The 22,343-nt window shown below is 46.4% G+C and overlaps 1 protein-coding gene across 4 annotated transcripts in view; it reads left to right on the top strand.

Annotated features, from left to right (window-relative positions):
• Positions 1 to 22,343, top strand: part of LOC143775027 (zinc metalloproteinase-disintegrin-like 4a) — a 118,726-nt gene that overhangs the window by 81,577 nt on the left and 14,806 nt on the right. For 3 of the 4 annotated variants that reach the window (XM_077262844.1, XM_077262845.1, XM_077262843.1), the window contains exons 15-16: positions 15,920 to 16,115; positions 16,355 to 16,457. In XM_077262844.1, coding sequence (XP_077118959.1) covers positions 15,920 to 16,115; positions 16,355 to 16,457 — 299 coding nt within the window. The remainder of the gene's footprint in view (positions 1 to 15,919; positions 16,116 to 16,354; positions 16,458 to 22,343) is intronic. The other variant, XM_077262846.1, reaches the window with a different exon arrangement.

Below are 22,343 nucleotides of genomic sequence, written 5' to 3'. Positions count from 1 at the left end.
TGAGACATTCGGCAGAAGCCAGAGCAGTGTTGGAATGAGGAGGAGAGGTAAGGTGTGTGTGTGCATTATAGTGTATGGTATGGGGGGACTGCATTATACTGTGTGTGGGGGCTGCATTATACTGTGTATGTAGGATGACTGCACTGTACTGTGTGGGGGGTTGCATTATACTGTGTGTGGGGGCTGCACTAAACTATGTGGGGAGGCTGCACTATACTGTATGGAGGGGCTGCACTATACTGTGTATGTGGGGAGGTTTCAATATACTGTGTGTGTGGAGGCTGCATTATACTGCATGTGTGTGGGGGGCTCAATTATACTGTGTGTGGGGGCTGCATAATACTGTGTATGTGGGGAGGCTGCACTATACTGTGTGTGGGGGCTGCACTAGACTGTATGTGGGGAGGCTGCATTATACTGTGTGGAAGGGCTGCAATATACTGTGGATGTGGGGAGGCTGCAATATACTGTGTGTGGGTTGCATTATACTGTGTGGGGGGCTGCATTATACCGTGTGAGAGGGCTGTATTATACTGTGTGTGGGGGGGCTGCACTAAACTGTATGTGGGGAGGCTGCATTATACTGTGTGTGTGGGGCTGCACAATACTGTGTATGTGGGGAGGCTTCATTATACTGTTTGGGGATGGCTGCATTATACTGTGAGTGGGGGCCTGTCCTATACTGTGTGTGGGGAGACTACAGTATATGGTGCATGGGGGGCTGCAGTATACTGTGTGTGTGAGGGCTGCATTATACTGTGTGTGTGGGGCGTCATACTGTGTGTGTCGGGCTGCATTATACTCTGAGTGGGTGCATTATACTCTGAGGGGTCTGAATTATATTGTGTGGGGCTGCATTATACTCTATGACGGGGCTACATTATACTGTGTGTGGGGCTGCATTATACTCTGAGGACGCTGCATTATACTCTGAAGGGGCTACATTATATTGTGTGTGGGACTGTATTATACTCTGAGAGATCTGCATTATACTCTGTGAGGGGGCTGCATTATACTGTGTGTGAGGCTACATTATACTCTATGAGGGCGCTGCATTATACTCTGAGGGGGTCTGCAGTATACTCTAGGAAGGGGTCTGCAGTATACTCTATGAGGGGGCTGCAGCGTACTCAAAGGAGGCTACATGATACTATGAGGGAGGCTGTAGTATACTCTTTGAAGGGGGCTGCAGCATACCCTGAGGGGGGGCTGCTATATACTCTTATCAAGGACCATAGTCAAGTGCATTATACTGTATGTACTATATGGGGCCTACATTATACTGTATCAATGACTTTCTGTACCCATCATTCTTCCTCAGCTGGAGTAAAGAGGCCAAGAAACAATCGTCGAATAACTTTAATATTGTTGATTACACTCATTTAACGGCCTGAACTCAGGGCATGTAAATCTAACAGAAATGTTTCTATATTATGATGCAATATGTGAGCATTTGGGGCCCCACTTTAAATTTTTGACCAAATATACCCATAATTCTTCCACCTTCCCCGGATGTTTTTGACATAGCACATATGCGAGAATTGAGAGGACCTGAATCAAATTTCCCAAGGTTTTGGAGCCGAAGTTGGTATCTCAATGGGATTATTGTTCTTCTGCGATGACAAACTCTGCAGTCCTCCACTGTGGCTCTGCCTTCGGCGACCTCAACTCTTATCATCTTTGTGTGATCTCTTCTGTAATCTACAGCCATCAGTTGATGATGCTGACAGAGAAGGAAATGATGAATGTGTATGGGATCTAGATCTGGGCTGTGCGCGTTTACGACTATCACGGCCATAGCGGGGAATGCAATTGTATCCTCCTGTATATCTTATAACCGGTGGAAGAAACAGAACTACAGACAGATCTGGATGAAGGCCTCCTGGATCTACAGTATGTGGAGCTATATCCTTTGAGCTCATATTGAAGTCTGTATTCAAATTTTGTTGTACATCATATGTGTTCTGTCTTTGAGTGTCAGCGTTGATGTCAGAATCAAATAAATCATCCCACTTCCATTGAGTGTCTCCTGTGTAGAATTACAATTTCTCATAGCATGTGCTAGCGCAGTTTGGCCTGTGGGCAGTTCTATCCTTGGTTTCTCTGGCTTAGAGCAGGAAGATAATCTCTGCCTACAGTTCGGACCCAGAGCACAAGCTCTGAAAACTTCTAAGGCTATGTGCACACGTCCGGAATTGCCGCTGAAATTTCCGCGGCAATTCCGCAACTCCCTGCTGCGGGTAAAATGCATGCGGAATTGGCATGCGTTTTCATGCTAATCACTAGCGTTTTACAAGCGTAATTAGCTTGCAGAATGCTAGCGTTTTCCAAGCGATCTGTAGCATTGCTTGGAAAACTGATTGACAGGTTGGTCACACTTGTCAAACATAGTGTTTGACAAGTGTGACCAACTTTTTACTATTGATGCTGCCTATGCAGCATCAATAGTAAAAAGATATAATGTTAAAAATAATTTAAAAAATAAAAAATCGTGATTCTCACCTTCCGGCGGCCACCGCAGCCTTCCCGATCCTCGCGATGCTCCCGGCAACTTCCGTTCCCAGTGATGCCTCGCGACAATAACTCCAGATGACGTAGCATCACGCGAGACTGCAATGTCATGCAGGTGATTCACGCAATGCTTTCCTGGGAACGGGAGCTGGCGGGAGCATCGCTAAGGCCTGGGCTGGATCCGGGGGCCTCCAGAAGGTGAGTATATAACTATTTTTTATTTTAATTCTTTTTTTTTACACAGTATATTTTGCCCAGTCCCTGGAGGAAAGTCTCCTCCAGATACTGGGTACCATCCGCACATTATCTGCCTACTTTGCGCACAGTGGGCAAGCGGATCAATGCATTCCTATGTGTGCAGAATCGCCACGATTACGCACAAAGAATGAACATGCTGCGTTTTTTTCCGGAATGCGTTTCCAATGTGGAAAAAATGCAGCATGTGCACAAAAAAATGTGGAATGCATTAACTATCACGGGATGCTTATGTAAGAGTTTTTTTAGCGTTTTTTTTCCGTGGAAAACAGCCGAAAAAAACGCTAAAAATCCTGAACGTGTGCACATAGCCTAACACTGATTTTACAAGAACCACAAGACGGATTTCTTCACCCCAAGTATCATTTTAATCAGTATAACAGCGCCAACCTGACAGTGTCTGTTGTTTACTTAGCAAAATCCTGCTGAAAGGTTCGCTTTAAGACAGCATCCGTGGTTACAGTCTGTCTTTACTGAAAAGCCTGTAGCTGACAGAGAAGTCAGCACAAGTCTCTATATCACTGCAAAATCCCTGGCAGCGGGAGGCACAGAGCAGCTTGATCAGGAGTTGAAGTGGGAGTGGAGCTGAGGTGTAGAATTGTAGTTCTAATGATGACTCATACAGGGAAAAGAGGGAAAAGAGACTTTCTCTTTCTACATAGAACTAAGGAGGACCCAGTTACGTCATTACGTGATGTCATAGACCTAATGGAAAAGAGAAGAATTACCTTGGTAGAAGGAAAATATGTGCAACCGTAAGTACACAGTGCTATATAATATGATGATAGCTTACTGTTTGCCACATCGGGGTTTTTTTTGCCTTTCTCTGGATCAACATGTTAGGGCATGTTAGCTTAGGCTATGAGTTGAACTAGATGGACTTAAAGTCTTCCTTCATCCTTAAAAACTATGTTACTATGTTAACTGGAGTTTGGGGCCAGTATTTAGAAATGACTGAAGAGCCTGACCAAAAAGCCTCAAATGGAGACTGAAAGAATTGAGCAGTGTGCTCAGTGTCTACTGGTCTGAGAGAGGAAAATCAGTTTGGGAGTGAGGTTAAGTTCCCACAATGAGATTTTGACAAACTCATCACTTATTGTTCCAGTAAAGTGAATGGAATTTAAAGAAATCTCATGACCATTGTACTTTTTTTTTACACAGCATAAACTGACCTGTAATGTGTAATGTTGTGGGTTTAAAATATGCAACACGTCTGTCACGACTCAACAGTTGGGTGACCCGGGACAAGAGGCTTCTTCCCTGTCCCTAACACTAGGGGGCACCCTAGCTTGCCCTATTCCCTGGGATACTTTTAAAGGTGAAGATACCGGGGCCGCCACCCTTGTCTTATCTCCTGAATCAGCCCTCCGTCTGTTCTATTCCCCACCCGAGGAAGAGGGGTGCTACCGTGCACCACAGTACACCAAACCGACAAACAAGGCAACACGAACAAGGGTAACTAAAAATACCAGGCATACAAATATTCACTCACATATAACAGAGGAATGCATAGGGGAGAGGAGGAAGCGGAAATACCAAAGTAAGAAGAGGGAAGGGAATTATCACACATATAAACCCATGAAACAGTCACAGATAACTCCTCCAAGCCACGCAGCATAAGCTAGCTCTGACATCGGTTTCAGTCAGGACCCAAATTATAAAAGGGATGGGAGTGGCTCAGCTCAGCTGAGAGTTCAGCCTCCGAGAGCTCCCAATATGGCCAATTAACCCCTGTTCTGCCAAAAGAAATTAATACCATTTATAAAGGTGTAGTGCTTCTTTTCAGCAATTTTTAGGAGCAATCAGATGCTGCAGTCTTCTGGCTCCTCTCTGTTGCGGTAACCCGGTGATAATGTCACTCTGTCTTGCAGGTGAGCTGAGTTTTATGTGCAGATTTTCCCCATAGAATTTCATTAACTACATAAAATCCGCAGGTAAAATACACTTATGGACTTTTAGTGCATTTGCACTGCGGAAACGCACGACAGATGCATGTAATCCGCACATTATTATTTCAATAAAGCTTTGTCAAAACTAAAGACCGGGCAGTATCCAAAACAAATCAACTACATTTAAAACATAACACACCAACAAGAGAAAAAAATTGTGGCATCTAAAATCTCGATAAAAATGCATGGAAAACAACACACTAAAAAATTCAATTCAAAAATGCAAGTAACCTAATTTACCTAATAGGTGCAGAATTGGTGCAGAAAATCTACAACATCAAAAACTCATTAAAAGCTCATTGTGGGAAGGTAGCCTTAAACTAGCCAGCACTAGCTGAGGATTCCTGCAGAGCGGTCACACTGCCAGATCTCCTCCTGTGCTGGGCCAGAAAGAAGAGAGACTACAACCGTAAGTGTTGATCCCCGATCCCTGCCTGATCTCTCTTCATCCACCCCAATTCCTCATTCCGCCTCTTTTTACCTCCTTTTTGCGCCACCTCTGCGCACATTTCCAGCCATCGAGCATTGATTGGTGACGCAGTTCACCGATCAACACTCGTGCTCGCTTTTCTTTTTCAACCCCATTTGCACTGCCAAGCGTTGATTGGTGACACAGTTCACCGATCAACACTCGTGCTTGCTTTTCTTTTTCACCCCCCTCCGTGCGCACATCCAGCATACACCGAACTCTGCTAAGTGGCGCAGTTCACTTATCAGAGCTCGTGCTTGCCATTTTCCTTTTTTTTTCACCCCCCTTGTGCCACCCCCGTGCGCATATCCAGCAGCCGCGCCGAACTTTGCTAAGTACATGAAGGACAGCTGCGGAGACGCCATCACGTGTTTCTCAACGCAAGCAGAGAATAGCCAGACCTTTCCCCGGGAAGGAACAACCACGGGAAGGGCAGCATCCCATAAAGGAAAACATCCAATACAAGAAAACCACCTATGCCAAGCATGGTATCCATCCACAGACAGCTGTTTCGGGGTGTTTGCCCCTCATCCGTGTGGAGTAGGAATCTGGCTATTAGGAGCAGTGCCTAGTAAAAGGCTGTGAAGGAACAGATGATTGACCTCGGGGAGACCAAAACATCCAACACCGCGGAGACACCATCACGTGTTTCTCAACGCAGTGATCCAGAACACTGCCCCCATCCCTTATGGGAAATATGCAAATGCATGAAGGATAGCTGCGGAGACACCATCACGTGTTTCTCAACGCAAGCAGTGAATAGCCAGACCTTTCCCCGGGAAGGAACAACCACGGGAAGGGCAGCATCCCATAAAGGAAAACATCCAATACAGGAAAACCACCTATGCCAAGCATGGTATCCATCCACAGACAGCTGTTTCGGGGTGTTTGCTGTTGTGAATTTACTTTTTGGCTCCCTCTAGTGGCTACTAGTGATTTGACTCTGGATATGTCAGTCATTCCTTTTATCCTCACCTGGGTCGTTAGGTCAGGGGTGTTGCTATATAAGCTCCCTGGACCTTCAGTTCAATGCCTGGCAACGTTGATATCAGAGCTAATCTGTAGTGCTCTTGTCTACTGATCCTGGTTCCTGCTTGATTAAGCTAAGTCTGCTTTTTGCTTCTTGCAATTCGTTTTTGTTTGCATATTCTGTCCAGCTTGTATATAATCTGTATCCTGACCTTGCTGGAAGCTCTAGGGCAGCTGGTGTTCTCCCCCCGGGCCGTTAGACGGTTCGGGGGTTCTTGAATCTCCAGCGTGGATTTTTTGATAGGGTTTTTGTTGACCATATAAGTTATCTTACTATATTCTGCTATTAGTAAGTGGGCCTCTCTTTGCTAAACCTAGTTCATCTCTGTGTTTGTCATTTCCTCTTACCTCACCGTTATTATTTGTGGGGGGCTTGTATCCTACTTTTGGGGTCTTTTCTCTGGAGGCAAGAGAGGTCTTTGTTTTCCTCTTCTAGGGGTAGTTAGCTCTCCGGCTGGCGCGAGACATCTAGCGACCAACGTAGGCATGTTCCCCGGCTACTTCTAGGGTTGGCGTTAGGAGTAGATATATGGTCAACCCAGTTACCACTGCCCTATGAGCTGGATTTTTGTACTTTGCAGACTTGCTGATATCTCTGAGACCCTCGCCATTGGGGTCATAACAGTTTGCCAGGCCAGTATTAAATGTTAAATGCATTGCAGAAGTGGGATTATAAGAAAGAAAGCTCTGAGTTTTTTTTTTCTCTCTCTCATTTTTTTTTTCTTTTCCCCTTTACCTTTGAGTGGCTTGTGATTGCTGCAGACATGAATGTCCAGACCTTGATTACAAGTGTGGACCAGCTTGCTGCTCGTGTGCAGGGCATACAAGATTATGTTACCAGAAATCCTATGTTAGAACCTAAGATACCGATTCCTGAACTGTTTTCCGGAGATCGATTTAAGTTTAGAAATTTCAGGAATAATTGTAAATTGTTTTTGTCCCTGAGACCCTGTTCCTCTGGAGACTCCGCTCAGCAAGTGAAAATTGTTATTTCTTTTTTACGGGGCGACCCTCAGGATTGGGCTTTCTCGCTGGCGCCAGGAGATCCGGCATTGGCTGATATTGATGCGTTTTTGTCTGGTGCTCGGTTTGCTTTATGAGGAACCCAATCTTGAGATTCAGGCAGAAAAAGCCTTGCTGGCTATGTCTCAGGGCCAGGACGAGGCTGAGGTGTATTGCCAAAAATTTCGGAAATGGTCCGTGCTGACCCAGTGGAACGAGTGTGCATTGGCTGCAAATTTTAGAAATGGCCTTTCTGAAGCCATTAAGAATGTGATGGTGGGTTTTCCCATTCCTACAGGTCTGAATGATTCCATGGCCCTGGCAATTCAAATTGACCGGCGGTTGCGGGAGCGCAAAACCGCAAATTCCCTCATGGTGTTATCTGAACAGGCACCTGATTTAATGCAATGTGATAGAATCCTGACTAGAAATGAGCGGAAAATTCATAGACGCCAGAATGGCTTGTGTTACTACTGTGGTGATTCTGCACATGTTATCTCAGCATGCTCTAAACGTCTTACTAAGGTTGTTAGTCCTGTCGCTATTGGTAATTTGCAACCTAAGTTCATTCTATCTGTAACTTTGATTTGCTCACTGTCATCGTATCCTGTCATGGCGTTTGTAGATTCAGGTGCTGCCCTGAGTCTTATGGATCTGTCATTTGCCAAGCGCTGCGGTTTTGTTCTTGAGCCATTGGAAAATCCTATCCCTCTTAGGGGTATTGACGCTACGCCATTGGCAGAGAATAAACCGCAGTTTTGGACACAGGTTACCATGTGCATGACTCCTGAACATCGGGAGGTGATACGTTTTCTTGTTCTGCATAAAATGCATGATTTGGTTGTTTTGGGGTTGCCATGGTTACAGACCCATAATCCAGTCTTGGACTGGAAGGCAATGTCAGTGTCAAGTTGGGGCTGTCATGGAATTCATGGAGATTCCCTGCCCGTGTCTATTGCTACTTCTACGCCTTCGGAAGTTCCGGCGTATTTGTCTGATTATCAGGATGTCTTCAGCGAATCTAGGTCAAGTGCATTGCCTCCTCATAGGGAATGTGACTGTGCAATAGATTTGATTCCAGGCAGTAAGTTTCCTAAGGGAAGACTGTTTAATCTGTCGGTACCTGAACATACCGCGATGCGTTCATATATCAAGGAGTCTCTGGAGAAGGGGCATATCCGTCCTTCTTCTTCCCCTCTTGGTGCGGGATTCTTTTTTGTGGCTAAAAAAGACGGATCTTTGAGGCCTTGTATTGACTATCGGCTTTTAAATAAGATCACTGTCAAATTTCAGTATCCTTTGCCGTTGTTGTCAGACTTGTTTGCCCGGATTAAAGGTGCCAAGTGGTTCACCAAGATAGACCTTCGCGGTGCGTACAACCTTGTGCGCATTAAGCAAGGAGATGAATGGAAAACCGCATTCAATACGCCCGAAGGTCATTTTGAGTACTTGGTGATGCCATTTGGGCTCTCTAATGCACCTTCAGTTTTTCAGTCCTTTATGCATGACATTTTCCGGAAGTATCTGGATAAATTTTTGATCGTTTATCTGGATGATATTCTGTTTTTTTCTGATGATTGGGACTCGCATGTGGAGCAGGTCAGGATGGTTTTCAAGATTTTGCGTGAAAATTCTTTGTTTGTTAAAGGCTCAAAGTGTCTCTTTGGTGTACAGAAGGTTCCCTTTTTAGGGTTCATCTTTTCCCCTTCTGCTGTGGAGATGGACCCAGTCAAGGTTCGAGCTATTCATGATTGGACTCAACCCTCGTCAGTTAAGAGTCTTCAGAAGTTCTTGGGTTTTGCTAACTTCTACCGTCGTTTTATCGCTAATTTTTCTAGCGTTGTTAAACCATTGACGGATATGACCAAGAAAGGCTCTGATGTGGCTAACTGGGCTCCTGCTGCTGTGGAGACTTTCCAGGAGTTGAAGCGGCGGTTTACTTCAGCGCCTGTTTTGTGCCAGCCTGATGTCTCGCTTCCCTTTCAGGTTGAAGTAGATGCTTCGGAGATTGGGGCAGGGGCCGTTTTGTCGCAGAGAAGCCCTGGTTGTGCTACTATGAGACCTTGTGCCTTTTTCTCTAGGAAGTTTTCGCCGGCAGAGCGAAATTATGATGTGGGCAATTGGGAGTTGTTGGCCATGAAGTGGGCATTTGAGGAGTGGCGTCATTGGCTCGAGGGTGCTAAGCATCGTGTGGTGGTCTTGACTGATCACAAAAATCTGATGTACCTCGAGTCTGCTAAACGCCTGAATCCTAGACAGGCCCGCTGGTCATTGTTTTTCTCCCGTTTTGACTTCGTGGTTTCATATTTACCAGGTTCTAAGAATGTGAAGGCCGATGCTCTGTCTAGGAGCTTTGTGCCTGATGCTCCTGGAGTCGCTGAACCTGTGGGTATTCTTAAGGAAGGAGTTATCCTGTCAGCTATTTCTCCAGATCTGCGACGTGTGTTGCAGAGATTTCAGGCTGGTAGGCCTGACTCTTGTCCACCTGACAGATTGTTTGTGCCTGCTAAATGGACCAGCAGAGTCATTTCCGAGGTTCATTCCTCTGTGTTGGCAGGGCACCCGGGTATTTTTGGCACTAGAGATCTGGTGGCCAGGTCCTTTTGGTGGCCTTCCTTGTCAAGAGATGTGCGGTCATTTGTGCAGTCCTGTGGTACTTGTGCTCGAGCTAAGCCTTGCTGTTCTCGTGCCAGCGGGTTGCTCTTGCCCTTGCCTGTCCCGAAGAGACCTTGGACACACATCTCTATGGATTTCATTTCGGATCTTCCGGTGTCTCAGGGCATGTCTGTCATCTGGGTGATATGTGATCGTTTCTCCAAGATGGTCCATCTGGTTCCTTTGCCCAAACTGCCTTCCTCTTCTGATCTGGTTCCTGTGTTCTTCCAGAACGTGGTTCGTTTGCACGGCATTCCTGAGAATATTGTGTCGGACAGAGGATCCCAGTTTGTTTCCAGGTTCTGGCGATCCTTTTGTCGTAGGATGGGCATAGATTTGTCGTTTTCGTCCGCTTTTCATCCACAGACTAACGGTCAAACGGAACGAACTAATCAGACTCTGGAGGCGTATTTGAGGTGTTTTGTCTCTTCTGATCAGGATGATTGGGTGACCTTCTTGCCGTTGGCTGAATTTGCCCTTAATAATCGGGCTAGTTCTGCCACCTTGGTTTCGCCATTTTTCTGCAACTCTGGTTTCCACCCTCGTTTTTCCTCGGGACATGTGGAGCCTTCTGACTGTCCTGGGGTGGATTCTGTGGTGGATAGGTTGCAGCGGATCTGGAATCATGTGGTTGACAACTTGAAGTTGTCACAGGAGAAGGCTCAGCGTTTTGCCAACCGCCGCCGCGGTGTGGGTCCCCGACTTCGCGTTGGGGATTTGGTATGGCTGTCTTCTCGATTTGTTCCTATGAAGGTCTCCTCTCCCAAATTTAAGCCTCGATTTATTGGTCCTTACAAGATATTGGAGATCCTTAATCCTGTATCTTTTCGCCTGGATCTTCCGGTGTCGTTTGCCATTCACAACGTATTTCATAGGTCCTTGTTGCGGCGGTACGTTGTGCCTGTGGTTCCTTCTGCTGAGCCTCCTGCTCCGGTGTTGGTTGAGGGTGAGTTGGAGTACGTGGTGGAGAAGATCTTAGACTCTCGTCTCTCCAGGCGGAGGCTTCAGTACCTGGTCAAGTGGAAGGGCTATGGTCAGGAGGATAATTCCTGGGTGGTCGCCTCTGATGTGCATGCGGACGATTTGGTTCGTGCCTTTCACGCCGCTCATCCTGATCGCCCTGGTGGTCTTGGTGAGGGTTCGGTGACCCCTCACTAAGGGGGGGGTACTGTTGTGAATTTACTTTTTGGCTCCCTCTAGTGGCTACTAGTGATTTGACTCTGGATATGTCAGTCATTCCTTTTATCCTCACCTGGGTCGTTAGGTCAGGGGTGTTGCTATATAAGCTCCCTGGACCTTCAGTTCAATGCCTGGCAACGTTGATATCAGAGCTAATCTGTAGTGCTCTTGTCTACTGATCCTGGTTCCTGCTTGATTAAGCTAAGTCTGCTTTTTGCTTCTTGCAATTCGTTTTTGTTTGCATATTCTGTCCAGCTTGTATATAATCTGTATCCTGACCTTGCTGGAAGCTCTAGGGCAGCTGGTGTTCTCCCCCCGGGCCGTTAGACGGTTCGGGGGTTCTTGAATCTCCAGCGTGGATTTTTTGATAGGGTTTTTGTTGACCATATAAGTTATCTTACTATATTCTGCTATTAGTAAGTGGGCCTCTCTTTGCTAAACCTAGTTCATCTCTGTGTTTGTCATTTCCTCTTACCTCACCGTTATTATTTGTGGGGGGCTTGTATCCTACTTTTGGGGTCTTTTCTCTGGAGGCAAGAGAGGTCTTTGTTTTCCTCTTCTAGGGGTAGTTAGCTCTCCGGCTGGCGCGAGACATCTAGCGACCAACGTAGGCATGTTCCCCGGCTACTTCTAGGGTTGGCGTTAGGAGTAGATATATGGTCAACCCAGTTACCACTGCCCTATGAGCTGGATTTTTGTACTTTGTAGACTTGCTGATATCTCTGAGACCCTCGCCATTGGGGTCATAACAGTTTGCCCCTCATCAGTGTGGAGTAGGAATCTTGCTATTAGGAGCACTGCCTAGTAAAAGGCTGTGAAGGAACAGGTGATTGGCCTCAGGGAGACCAAAACATCCAACACCGCGGAGACACCATCACGTGTTTCTCAACGCAGTGATCCAGAACACTGCCCCCATCCCTTATGGGAAATATGCAAATGCATGAAGGATAGCTGCGGAAACACCATCACGTGTTTCTCATCTCAAGCAGTGAATAGCCAGACCTTTCCCGGATCACTGCGTTGAGAAACACGTGATGGTGTCTCCGCGGTGTTGGATGTTTTGGTCTCCCCGAGGCCAATCATCTGTTCCTTCACAGCCTTTTACTAGGCACTGCTCCTAATAGCCAGATTCCTACTCCACACTGATGAGGGGCAAACACCCCGAAACAGCTGTCTGTGGATGGATACCATGCTTGGCATAGGTGGTTTTCCTGTATTGGATGTTTTCCTTTATGGGATGCTGCCCTTCCCGTGGTTGTTCCTTCCCGGGGAAAGGTCTGGCTATTCACTGCTTGCGTTGAGAAACACGTGATGGTGTCTCCGCAGCTATCCTTCATGCATTTGCATATTTCCCATAAGGGATGGGGGCAGTGTTCTGGATCACTGCGTTGAGAAACACGTGATGGTGTTGGATGTTTTGGTCTCCCCGAGGCCAATCATCTGTTCCTTTACAGCCTTTTTACTAGGCACTGCTCCTAATAGCCAGATTCCTACTCCACACTGATGAGGGGCAAACACCCCGAAACAGCTGTCTGTGGATGGATACCATGCTTGGCATAGGTGGTTTTCCTGTATTGGATGTTTTCCTTTATGGGATGCTGCCCTTCCCGTGGTTGTTCCTTCCCGGGGAAAGGTCTGGCTATTCACTGCTTGCGTTGAGAAATACGTGATGGTGTCTCCGCAGCTATCCTTCATGCATTTGCATATTTCCCATAAGGGATGGGGGCAGTGTTCTGGATCACTGCGTTGAGAAACACGTGATGGTGTATCTGCGGTGTTGGATGTTTTGGTCTCCCCGAGGCCAATCATCTGTTCCTTCACAGCCTTTTACTAGGCACTGCTCCTAATAGCCAGATTCCTACTCCACACTGATGAGTGGCAAACACCCCGAAACAGCTGTCTGTGGATGGATACCATGCTTGGCATAGGTGGTTTTCCTGTATTGGATGTTTTCCTTTATGGGATGCTGCCCTTCCCGTGGTTGTTCCTTCCCGGGAAAAGGTCTGGCTATTCACTGCTTGCGTTGAGAAACACGTTATGGTGTCTCCGCAGCTATCCTTCATGCATTTGCATATTTCCCATAAGGGATGGGGGCAGTGTTCAGGATCACTGCGTTGAGAAACACGTGATGATGTCTCCGCGGTGAACTTTGCTAAGTGACACAGTTCACTTATCAGAGCTTGTGCCTGCCGTTTTCTTTTTTTTTCTTACCTCCCCTTGCGCCACCCCCGTGCACACATCCAACTGCCGCCGAACTTTGATAAGTGAGGCAGTTCACTTCTCAGAGCACATGCCTGCTGTTTTACACTTTTCTTTTCACAGGCATTTTTTTCTCCCTATTTGCTTTTTTCTTTTAGCTTTTTCTTTTCAGACAAGTTTGCACCAATCACTATCCCCCCCACACACATACACATACAGTTATAAATAAAGTACACAAAAAGCACCATATTCACAAAAAAGTCCCTCCCGTTACGTTCGTCCCAACAGCGCTATTCAGTGGAGGAGGCATATGCTTTACTTGCCTCCGACACTGATAGCACTGATAGCAACCAGCATTAGTCAGCGGCAAGCAGACGCTCCAGGGACTAAGTCCTGCTTTTGGCCTTCTGAGCATGCCCGTGAGACGACCACTCATTGGTGGTCGGAGGTCACATGCCCAGGTCCTCAAGCAGCTCAGATTGGTCCTTTGGCAAGGTCCCGGAAGACTGCGGCTATAAAAGGATTGCACGGCCGCACGGCTGGTCGCTAGTCTATCCTAAATCGTGGTGTGAGTGCAAGCATGTTTGTATCTGGTGCAAGCTCCTAATTATTCCTTTGTGTTGTGTTTGAGTCTGGGTGATTGGAGCAAAATACAGCGCCAAGTTGTGCATAGCCAGCACTGAACACGATAGCCTGCGTATGTTAGTGGAGTACGCCAGTGCGACACCGTGCTCACTCTGTGCTAAATCTACTAGTTAGCCTTTGGTTAGTAGCATTCACCAGTGCAACGCTGTGCGCACCCTGTGCGCTAAATCTGCTTAATTTGTTTAGGCATCGCTAGTGCGACGCCGCACGCATAGTGGGTCTAGATAGACTCTTACCCCGCGGCCTAGGGCCAGAGTCTTGTGACCTCACTTGTGCTAATCCTGCTGTGCCCTGTGACAGCCAACAGGGTGCAGTATCTGTATACTGTGTTTCAGGTGTTCTATGAAGTAGCTCGTTGCAGTACACACCAGGTGACTGTTAACCCTCGTGTGTTTGGCGTTCACCCGCCAACCAGGTTGCGAACACACATTATTATCTTTATATTTATTTGGTGTGTTCCGCCAACCCTAACAGCAGGCCAGTTTTAGCATTTAGTTAACATAGTAAAAAAGCAAAACAAAAAACAACTGTGGGATTGCACTTTTCTTTGCAATTTCACTGCACTTGGAATTTTTTTCCTGTTTTCCAGTACACTATATGTTAAAACCAACGGTGTTGTTCAAATCAACTCGTCCCTCAAAAAACAAGCCCTCACATGGCCATATTAACTGGAAAATAAAAAGTTATGGCTCTGGGAAGAAGAGGAGCAAAAAACGAAGACGTAAAAACAATAATACCACCGGTAATGAAGGGGTTCAAAAAACCCGAATCATTTATTTCACCCTGCAGCCACTATTGCATCCTTTCTTTAGTTGAACATGAAAAATTTGGTGAAAGGTTCTCGTTCATCGTCATCACAAATGGTTATTCTTTACTGTACTAGCAGTGATATAATGAACCTTTCTGTCACGTGATGTTGTGATGGTTTATCATTAAACGAGTTCACGGAGGGCCTGGAAAAAATATATTACCGGTTATGGGTACTAGATTCTGGAGATGGGACTTAAAAAGGTTGTCCACTACTTTTACATTGATACCCTATCAATGTCTGATCAGCAGGGGTCTGGCACTCGGCACTCCAACTGAATCAGCTGTCATTGGTGCAAGCGGCGGCCGCTGGCCAAAACTGGTTACTTGTGGAGCTTGGCCGTCTACTTGTAGTGATCGCCGCGGGGAGCTATATATCCACCTCCTATTCAATTCAATTGGAGGCGGATGTGCAGAAGCAAGCCCCGGCCACTACAAGTAGACGGCTAGGGCTCTGCAAGAAAGTACTTCCTGTCAGCGGCTGCCAGCACTGATAACAGCTGATTGACAAGGGTGCCAAGTGCCGGACCCCAGCCGATCAGACATTGATGCCCTATCCTAAGAATAGGGCATCAATGTAAAAGTAGTGGCCAACTTCTTTAACCTAGAGGACTAATCTTATTGACGTATGTGAAGCCGGGAAGGAGGTTTCCTGATAATGGGGCAATTTGCATCTGCCTCGTGGGATTTTTGCCTTGCTCAGGATTTTAAGTTATAGGTTGAATTTGATGGAGTTGTATTTTCTTTCAACATTAGAATGATATAACTATAAACCCCCATTGCACAATACAGGTTCCTGATTATGAGCTGATCAGGTTTCTGGATAAACCAGACAGGTTCTATAAATTACAAATTGAACTCCAACTTTCCCACAACTTTGAATGATAATTTTGTCTAATTATCCAACAGTGCTGGGGGGCATACGCTTAGTATCCCCCCGTTTATGAGCTATAAAGATAGCCACTAAGGGAGGAATAATTTTGCCTTGTGCCCATTCAGTAAGGGCCATAGGGTAAGAGGAAAGGTAAAATAAAATGTTTTAATAACAGTATTCCAAAATATACAAGGCTTATTTATTTTTTAGTTTAAATTTTTGGTCCCAACTTGATATGTAATAGCATCATAGGAGAAATGGATTAGTGCAACGTTTTTCTTATTTTTGCTTCATTTTATTTAGTAGCTCAATCATTTCTATATTTTACATTTGATTTCTCCACAGATTAAACCTGCGGGATCTATTTGTAGACCGGCCAAGGATGAGTGTGACCTTACCGATATGTGTGATGGGAAGTCTCCGGTGTGTCCAAAGGATAGTTTTAGAGTAAATGGCTTCCCATGTATGAACGGAAATGGGGCCTGTTACATGGGAAAATGTCCGCTAATGAGAAGCCAATGTATTGACACCTGGGGTCCGGGTGAGTAAAGTAGGAGGAATCCTTGAGATCAGTTATAGTCTGTCAATATCTTAGATGAGGACACAACTACTAGGACATCCCTGGTGTGAGCCAGTTAACGAGCAGTAACAAAAACCTAATTAATGAGCTGGATAAGAAGTCATAACAGCAGGATGTAGAATAACATCATTTATTTAGTATAATATTATTGATGTTGGCAGATTTAGTTACGTTTTTTAGTTTTTTTTTTTTTTATTCAGGAGCCATCACTGGATCTGATGACTGTTTTTCATGGAATTCAGCTGGCAGCAAAATGGGATTCTGCAGCAAAGAAGGGGAAAAGTACATCGCATGTGGGAAGGAGTGAGTATGGTATCACATTGGTGGCAGGAAAAGTAGGCCTATTCAGTTTGGTTTGGAAATAAAGTAAAATTGAGATAACAGAATGAAAAAAATGATGAAAAACTAAACACCAGCAAGCAATGCAGTATACCACATTGTCATAATTCAGTAATGAACTCCTAGCACTTTGTTTGATTCTCTGGAGATAAACTCCTATGGCTGGGATAGGTTAAAAAATGATCTGTCAGCTATTTTTCTGCTATGAAATGAAAGTTAATTTTTCCCTAAGCCAGCAACAGAGAGAGGAAGCCTAGAGCAAAATAAGAAGGCAATGCTTGCTTCCTCCCTCAGCGATGTCCTGTCCTTTGGACAGAGGAGCTTGGAGCTTATGGCTTACGAAGCTTTGAGGATGGAACACCTTGATGGACTGAGCATCCTCCAGAAAATACTGCAGTCAATATGTTAACCATGTTGGACCCTAGGACTTAACCCTCTACTAGGAGCAGTACAGTAGTCTGGATATATCTCATAGCCTGCTGCCAAATGACTTGGCCTGCTGCCCCTTGTTGTCACGGGGAGACTAGGTGGGCAAGAGCTAATAACCCGGGCCCCTGCAATTTCCCTCAAACTAGGGAAATCCTGACTGACCCTCTACCTAGAGTTTACACTGATGGTGTGCATGTCTAGGCCTCGACCCTCGCCCTGTCTCCTGTTTCAACCCTAGGCTGAAACCACCGCACACCACCCAGTGAAAAGATCATACACCAATACCCACAGTTAGCACAGACAAGGATAACGGAAAATATACACCACGCCGCAGTCACTCAGGAATACACTATAAATGCGCAGGGCAAAATAAATACAAATATAGGAAGGAGTAAATAAGACAAAGGGAAATACACCACCAGCAACGATACTCCAGCTACTAGCTCACCACTCCAGACTGAGATAACAACGCACAAGACAGAAGCTATAATCGGCGACGCCCAATGTTCAGGAGAACTATTTAAAGGCCATGGGCATGGCCCAGCTTCCAATCCGAGCATCAGGTAAATTAACCCCGGACCAGCTAGATAAAATCTAGCCGACGCCAATGAGCACATAGTGGTCAAAAGCGGAATTACCGCTGTCTGTCGAACTACCTGGTCTGAACAGCGTCCGACATGACAGTACCCCGCCTTCTACGAGGGACCCCAGGGCCCTCACGGCTTATAGGACCCGGCTTGTCTGGATGGCGGCGGTGAAAACACCTGACCAGCCGATCCGCATGAATGTCCGAGGCTGGTACCCAGGACCTCTCCTCAGGCCCATAACCACGCCAGTGTACCAAGTACTGTAAAGTGCGGTGCACTACATGAGAGTCAACCACCTTGGAGACTTCAAATTCCAAATTACCATCCACCAAGACTGGAGGTGGCATAGGCGCCACGTCCACAGAACCCACCACCTTCTTTAAAAGAGACCTGTGGAACACGTTGTGTATCTTATACACCGTCGGAAGCTCCAATCGGTACGCTACTGGGTTAAGGACGGTGGTGACCCTATATGGACCAATAAACCGTGGACCCAATTTAAGGGATGGTATTTTGAGTCTTATGTTTTTTGTGGATAACCACACCCAGTCATCCACACTCAGGTCCGGACCTAGCACACGCCTTCTGTCAGCCACACGTTTGTACCTAGCACCCACACTCAACAGGTGCTGTTTAACTCTCCTCCAGACTGATGACAATTGTGCTCCTAACTGGTCCTCCTCCGGAACGCCGGAAGAGCCCCTCTGACTCAAAGTACAAAATTGAGGATGTAGCCCGTAAACACAAAAAAACGGAGACTCCCCAGACGACTCCTGGTGGTGATTATTGATGGCAAACTCAGCCAAAGGAAGAAAGGTAGACCACTCCTCCTGGTTATCAGAGACAAAGCAGCGTAAGTACTGTTCCAAATTTTGGTTCATACGCTCAGTCTGACCATTTGACTGAGGATGAAACGCCGAAGAATGAGACAACTTGATCCCCAGCCGTGAGCAAAATGCTTTCCAAAATTTTGCCACAAACTGAGTACCCCTATCAGACACGATGTCAGACGGAACCCCATGAAGCCTAACCACCTCCTGCACAAATACCTGAGCCAGAGTCTTAGCGTTAGGCAACGAAGGCAAAGACACAAAGTGCGACATCAACAATCACCAAGATGACCGTGTTCCCAGCTGAGGAAGGCAAATCAGTGATGAAATCCATGTAGATTCCCGTCCATGGCTTACTAGGTACCTCAAGAGGAAGGAGTGTGCCAACAGGACGGGAGCGGGGCGTCTTAGCCCTAGCGCACGTGGAACAAGCTGACACGTATGAGACCACGTCCTGTCGGATCTTGGGCCACCAAAACCGACGTGACACCAACTCCAAGGTACCTCTAACCCCTGGGTGGCCAGCCAGGACAGCATCATGATGCTCTGCCGAAACCTTTAAGCGGAGATGAAGCGGTACAAAAGATTTGTTGATGGGAAGCTCAGATTGTACCTCCTCCTGAGCCTCGGCAATCTCAGCCTCAACCTCGGTAGTGAGAGCCGAAACCACAACACCCTTTTGGAGGATGGGTACTGGATCCTCCCGAGGTTCTCCCCTCGGAAAACACCTGGACAAAGCATCTGCCTTAGTGTTTTTAGACCCCGGTCTGTAAGTGACAACAAAATTGAACAGCGTGAAAAACAATGCCCAGCGAGCCTGCCTGGGGGACAGACGCTTGGCTGACTCCAAATACAGCAGATTCTTATGATCGGTAATAACAGTAACCTGATGTACCGACCCCTCCAAGAAGTGTCGCCATTCCTCAAAGGCCAACTTGATTGCTAACAACTCCCTGTTGCCGATATCGTAGTTAAGTTCGGCGGACGACAGTTTCTTGGAGAAATAGGCGCATGGACGCAAATCACTCAAAGATGAGCCTTGTGATAGTACCGCCCCCACACTAACCTCAGACGCATCGACTTCCACAACAAAAGGTTTTGATACGTCTGGCTGCACAAGAATGGGGGCTGAAACAAAACTGTTCTTAAGAAATTCAAATGCGCGCACAGCAGCCTCAGGCCAAACGGAGAAATTGGTACCCTTTTTAGCCATGTCAGTTAGCGGTTTAGCAATGATGGAAAAATCCTTGATAAATTTCCTATAGTAGTTAGAAAACCCAAGGAACCGCTGAAGTGCTTTCAGGTTATCAGGCCGTTCCCAATGCAGCACCGCTTGCACCTTCGCGGCGTCCATTTTAAAACCAGAAGCAGACACAATATAACCCAAGAAAGGCAACTCTTGAACAGAAAATACACATTTCTCAAGTTTAGCATAGAGCTTATTCTCTCTGAAAAGCTGTAACACCTGCCTGACATGATCTAAATGAGTATCACGGTCGCAAGAATATATGAGAATGTCATCCAGGTATACAATAACGAATTTCCCCAAAACATGCGAGAACACATCATTGATGAAATGTTGGAACACTGCAGGTGCGTTAGTCAACCCAAACGGCATCACCAAATTTTCAAAATGACCCTCAGGGGTATTAAAAGCCGTCTTCCACTCATCACCTTGACGGACTCTTATGAGGTTGTACGCCCCCCTGAGGTCAAGCTTGGTAAACCACTTAGCACCTGCCACCTGGTTGAACAAATCTGGTATTAGTGGCATAGGGTATGGATCACGAACCGTAATCTGGTTCAATTCCCTGAAATCCAAACACGGGCGTAATCCGCCATCTTTCTTCTTCACGAAGAAGAACCCTGCTGCCACAGGCGAGGATGAAGGCCTGATGTGCCCTTTGCTCAAACTTTCAGCAATGTAATCCTTTAATGCTTGTCTCTCCAGACCAGAGATGTTAAACATCCTTACTTTAGGCAATTTGGCCCCTGGTTTAAACCTGATAGTACATTTATAGGGGCGATGTGGCGGCAACTCTGAACAACCCTTCTCAGAGAACACATCCACAAAATCCAGAAGTGACTCCGGAACGCTTGAAGTCACAGCAGACACACATGTGGCCAGGCAGTTCTCCTGGCAGAATTCACTATATTGAATTATGTCCTGAGTTTTCCAGTCAATTACCGGGTTGTGCATAGACAACCAAGGAAAACCCAAAACCACCTGAGCAGGAAGATTCCTGAGCACCTTACATGTAACCTGCTCGGAATGTAGAACCCCAATGTGGAGTTTCACCTCAGCCACAAATTCAGTAATCTCCCCCTGTGAGAGAGGAGCAGCATTGATGGTGACCACGCGGATAGGATGAGGCAGTTTTTCAATCCTAAAACCTGCTGTGCGCACAAACTCCTCATCAATGAGATTTGTCGCTGAACCACTATCCACAAAAACAGTATTTGGCAGCTCACTGCCAGCGATTATAACCTTAGCAGGGAGCATGCATTGAGAAACCACCATGGAGGATATACATAAGCTCAGATTGGTCTACTCCACACCCTCTAAGCTTAGAAGTTTTCCGCCGTTGCGTTTTTCTTAGACAGTAGAGGACAGATGTTAATAAAATGACCAGTTTTACCACAGTAAAAACAGGCTCTCTGCTTCCTGAGCTCAGGGGCTCGACGCTTCACATGTGACACCCCTGCGATTTGCATAGGCTCCGTGGGCTCACCTGCAGCAACTTCACGTGAACCTAAACCCTCTCCGATAGGCGGTGTCTCATGCTCCCCCTGACGCAAACGGCGATCAATGCGGACAACCAGACTCATAGCGGAATCTAGAGAAGTAGGAGTCTCGTACATCAGAAGGGCTTTTTTAACCTTTCCAGAAACCCCATGAATAAGCTGACTCCGCAGCGCTGGATCATTCCACTGTGTATCGATCGCCCAGCGACGAAATTCAGAACAGTAATCCTCTGCAACTCGCTTCCCCTGGCGAATAGTGCGTATCTTAGATTCTGCTAGAGCCATTCTGTCTGGCTCATCGTAAATATTTCCAAGAAAGGAAAAAAACTCTCCACAGAGTCAAATGCAGCAGAATCAGATGGCAAAGAAAACGCCCATGCTTGGGAATCCCCGCTTAACAATGACAACACCAGGCCCACACGCTGAGCCTCATTACCTGAGGAGGCGCATACGGAAATATAGTTTGCAAGCTTCACGAAAAGAAACAAATTTACTGCGTTCCCCAGCAAATTTTTCAGGCAAAGGAAACTTAGGCTCAGCAACTCTACCTGTCGCTCCAGCTTGCACATTAGATACTGCTAGTCCCTGTTGCTGCACTGCCCCCTCAACTCAGTGACCTGTAAGGACAGCGCCTCCAACTGGCGGGTTATGGAAGTCATGGGATCCATGACAAAACAAAAAAAGGAAACTCTTTTTTTTTGTTTTTTTTTTGTTTTAAAGGCCGATTATAATGTCACGGGGAGACTAGGTGGGCAAGAGCTAATAACCCGGGCCCCTGCAATTTCCCTCAGACTAGGGAAATCCTGACTGACCCTCTACCTAGAGTTTACACTGATGGTGTGCATGTCTAGGCCTCGCCCTGTCTCCTGTTTGAACCCTAGGCTGAAACCACCGCACACCACCCAGTGAAAAGATTATACACCAATACCCACAGTTAGCACAGACAAGGATAACGGAAAATATACACCATGCCGCAGACACTCAGGAATACACTATAAATGCGCAGGGCAAAATAAATACAAATATAGGAAGGAGTAAATAAGACAAAGGGAAATACACCACCAGCAACGATACTCCAACTACTAGCTCACCACTCCAGACTGAGATAACAACGCACAAGACAGAAGCTATAATCGGCGACGCCCAATGTTCAGGAGAACTATTTAAAGGCAATGGGCATGGCCCAGCTTCCAATCCGAGCATCAGGTAAATTAACCCCGGACCAGCTAGATAAAATCTAGCCAACGCCAATGAGCACA

Source organism: Ranitomeya variabilis, chromosome 5 (assembly GCF_051348905.1).
Source record: "Ranitomeya variabilis isolate aRanVar5 chromosome 5, aRanVar5.hap1, whole genome shotgun sequence".
Taxonomy (NCBI): domain Eukaryota; kingdom Metazoa; phylum Chordata; class Amphibia; order Anura; family Dendrobatidae; genus Ranitomeya; species Ranitomeya variabilis.
Note: the sequence above shows the minus strand (reverse complement) of the source record. Positions and strands in the feature narration are given on the sequence as shown.